At 60.5% G+C, this 3,192-nt stretch overlaps 1 protein-coding gene across 3 annotated transcripts in view; it reads right to left on the reverse strand.

The window, feature by feature from the left end:
- ACTN2 (actinin alpha 2) overlaps positions 1 to 3,192 on the reverse strand; it is a 54,734-nt gene that overhangs the window by 16,205 nt on the left and 35,337 nt on the right. For all 3 annotated transcript variants that reach the window (XM_006145952.3, XM_027770832.1, XM_006145951.3), the window contains one exon: positions 1,062 to 1,170. In XM_006145952.3, the coding sequence (XP_006146014.1) occupies positions 1,062 to 1,170 (109 nt within the window). The remainder of the gene's footprint in view (positions 1 to 1,061; positions 1,171 to 3,192) is intronic.

Raw genomic sequence — 3,192 nt, forward strand, 5'->3', positions numbered from 1 at the left:
AAGCCACCAGGTCCGGGACGCGAACCGCGATCGACGGCGTGGGAGTCCAGCGACATAGCCAGTACACTAACTGCTGGTTTCCAAATAAAATAATTCTTAAAAAAAAAAATGAGAGAGAGAGCCTCAGGTACACCGTAACCTCTCAGCTAACACAAGACTGGCTGATTAGAGGCCCGATCTGTAAGGGGGTAAGAGAACATCCAGGTGCCTTCACAATGGGGAGTCAGCAGAGGCCAGAGAGGCTGTGTGCTCTTCCCAAAGTCAGTGTGCTCAAACCCGCGTCCAGGGCCTGACCCAGAGCCCCTCTGTGCCCTCCTGGCACGTCAAAGAACCAAGCTCGGGGCCGGAGTCCCCTGCTCGCTCTCTGCAGCAAGCACCCGAGCCTGCGAACCCGGCGTGACCGCACCACTCCTCCCCCGCCCCAAGGTGCTGGCTCCACCTCCCTGACGTGCTACCCCTTCCTCTCCCCGTTCCGTTCTCCAGCCAGCCGTGTGGCACCCTGGAAGCTAAAACCGCACACTGGAAGCGTCAGACGCGGCGAAGTCTCAGGAGACTGGTGAAGGGCTTCACCCCTCACGCCGTGCACACCTTCCTTCCGTGCCAAGAGACCGGGTCCCCTCAGCCCCAGTGGCGCCGTCTGTCCAGGCGCACCCTTGGGTCAGGCCACCCTGCCCAGTGCTGCATGTCAGCTTCCCCTGCCCCAGCTTGTCTCCACTTCCCGCTGTGCGTCCCGGGCTCGGGTTCTGGGTTCCAGACTCCCCACAGCCCACTTCCGCACACAGAGGATGGTGGGTACTCCCTGGAGTTCCTGCGTGATGCCGAGCGGGTCTGCACGTAACCGCGAGCCCCTGTTGAGACCCCAGGACCATCTCCCCGCCGTTCGGATGCACGACTGCACGGCGTTGCTGCCCTGTCCTTCTCCCACTTCCGCATTCTCTCTAGAAGCGCGTCACCAACCTGCCCCGCTTTATACACAGAAAGCCACGGAGAGAAAGAACAGTAACGCCAGCGACTCGAGCCTCCGAGGAAAGAGCTCGTGCCAGCGGGGCCTCGGGACCCACCTCCAAGGCCTCTCTCCTCTTCTGAGTGAGCGTCCCCAGCCTGTCCCACTGGTCACAGATTCTCTGGCACCGATCGTTGACATTCACGGCGTCGTGGTAGTCCAGCTCACTAGAAACGAAGAGAAGTAAACACCAGCCTTCACACGGGGCACTGGGCACGGCTCAAGGCAGACAGGCAGGCCAGAGGGAGAGCTGCACCCCAGCGCTCCCTGCCTCACCGCGGACCAGGCCCTCTCCTCGGTAAGCCACAGGGCTGTCAGTAAAGGCTTCCTGGTGGCAGTCCCCACGGCACCGCGGGCTCCTCGGCGAGGGCTGACCTGCCCTCGCTCTCTTGGAAAAGCTCCCGCGAGCTGAGTGCTGAGTGACCGTGCCCCAGAAAAGAAGCTACTGCCTGAGCTGCAGCAGGCCTGCAGGCCAGGCCACACCCAGCACAGGTGTCGAGATCAGTCAGCCGGCACCCGCTGGGCCTCAGCTCTCCTGGAAGGGAACGCGGCCACAGAGCATCCCGGCCAGAGGGGTGGGGGTCGGCGCATGTTCCAGCACGGAGGGACTTCTAGCGGGACAGAACTGAGCCCGGCCCCGAGGGACAGCAGAGCCCGGCCTTCACACCTTGAGCAGCGAGAACATGGCCAGCACCGGCTTCCCCTGCCAGACCTGCCTGGGGTCTCTGTGAGCTGACCTGGACTCACCATCACAAAAGAATCTCAGCGACGGAAAGCGTGAATCCGGTACAAACCCAAGCGCCCCGTCCGTTCAGATGAAAACAAGAATCACGGCAGTTCAGAGACGGTGGGGAAGCCTCTCCAAAACCAGCCAGGTAAGACCACTTTCAGGAAGTCCCTCCTACCCTGCCCCGTCCATCGCCTCGAAGCTGTGGTTTCTTTCTCTTCCCCAACCTTAAATTAAGGTGGCGGCTGCTCCCTGCGGTGTACTCCCTTGATATTCACTGGTGCTCACTGGATGGGAGGCCCCTGTTACTGCACACGGTGTCACCGGCGCGTACTTCTGGTGGCGAAGCAGCTCCCTGTCCCCTGATGAAGGCCTGGCCAGCCTCAGGGGCAGACAGCACTGCAGCATTCAGCAGTCCTCGCCAGACGTTGTTATAAACAAAAGCCGGAGAGCCAGAGCTACCAGAGTCAGCAAGCCCTGGACACAGAATGAAAGGGCCACCCCTCACGGTGCCGATGTCAACGGTAAGAACTAAACTCGAGGGGTCCTTCCTATCACAGAGAAGCTGCTGACGCTCACCCCAAGGCCTCTCTCAGCAGAGCAGATGTTTCTCCCCACATCCGAGTTACACGTGCTGGTTTCACACCATCTGCTTTCAGGAAGGGTCTACCTGGGTCAGTGACTGCTGTTCACTTTGAGAATTGCACAAAAGCACTGATTTTTACTTGAGGGCACGTAAAAAAATATAGGGTGTTAATAACGGCTGAGCACGACTTAAATCCTGTGAAGTTCGGCCCTGGCAAGGACACGGGCACCGAGAGCTCGCAGCAGAGCTAACGTCGCATTATCACCTTGCACTTCGTGGGCACCTAAACTACTCTGCACCGCAGGTGCGCCCCAGGGCACTCGCTGGTGGAGCCTCTCACCCCCACTCCCCTGGGACCTACGATAACGATGACTGTGCCGTCGAGGCCAACGCCTGCGAATGCGAGAGGACACGACGCAGACCCGGCAAGACTGAAGACTGGGGCTCTTCAGAGAACCGTCTGTGAAGTCAGGGGCTGCTCCAGTCCACGCTGAGGACACGCCCTCCCAGGCAGTGGGCACACAGGAACACACCATGTGCCCAGCCTGCTCAAGGTGGGCCAGGCCTGTGCCTCGCACGCAGCCCGGCCTGAGGAGCAGGTCTTAGCAGCACACAGTCCCCGTTGAGCACAACTGTGGATTTATCCGAAGGTTCAAGGGCCTTCACAAAGCTCAGGAACCCTGTGGTGCTCGCACTGCACTAGCAGGGACCAAACCGCCCACCCTTGCCAAACCCAGCCTGGACTCGGGGCTGCTCATCCTTCCCACGAAACTGGCCAAAAGTGAGACCTGCTCAGAGGATGAGAAGCCAGAAGCATCCCGTCTACAGGCGGGAGCTGTGCTGGGCTGGATCCTAGGCAGGCAGCAGCCCACCCTG

The sequence above is a fragment of the Tupaia chinensis genome, unplaced genomic scaffold (genome assembly GCF_000334495.1).
Source record: "Tupaia chinensis unplaced genomic scaffold, TupChi_1.0 Scaffold000161_1, whole genome shotgun sequence".
NCBI classification, from domain to species: Eukaryota; Metazoa; Chordata; class Mammalia; order Scandentia; family Tupaiidae; genus Tupaia; species Tupaia belangeri.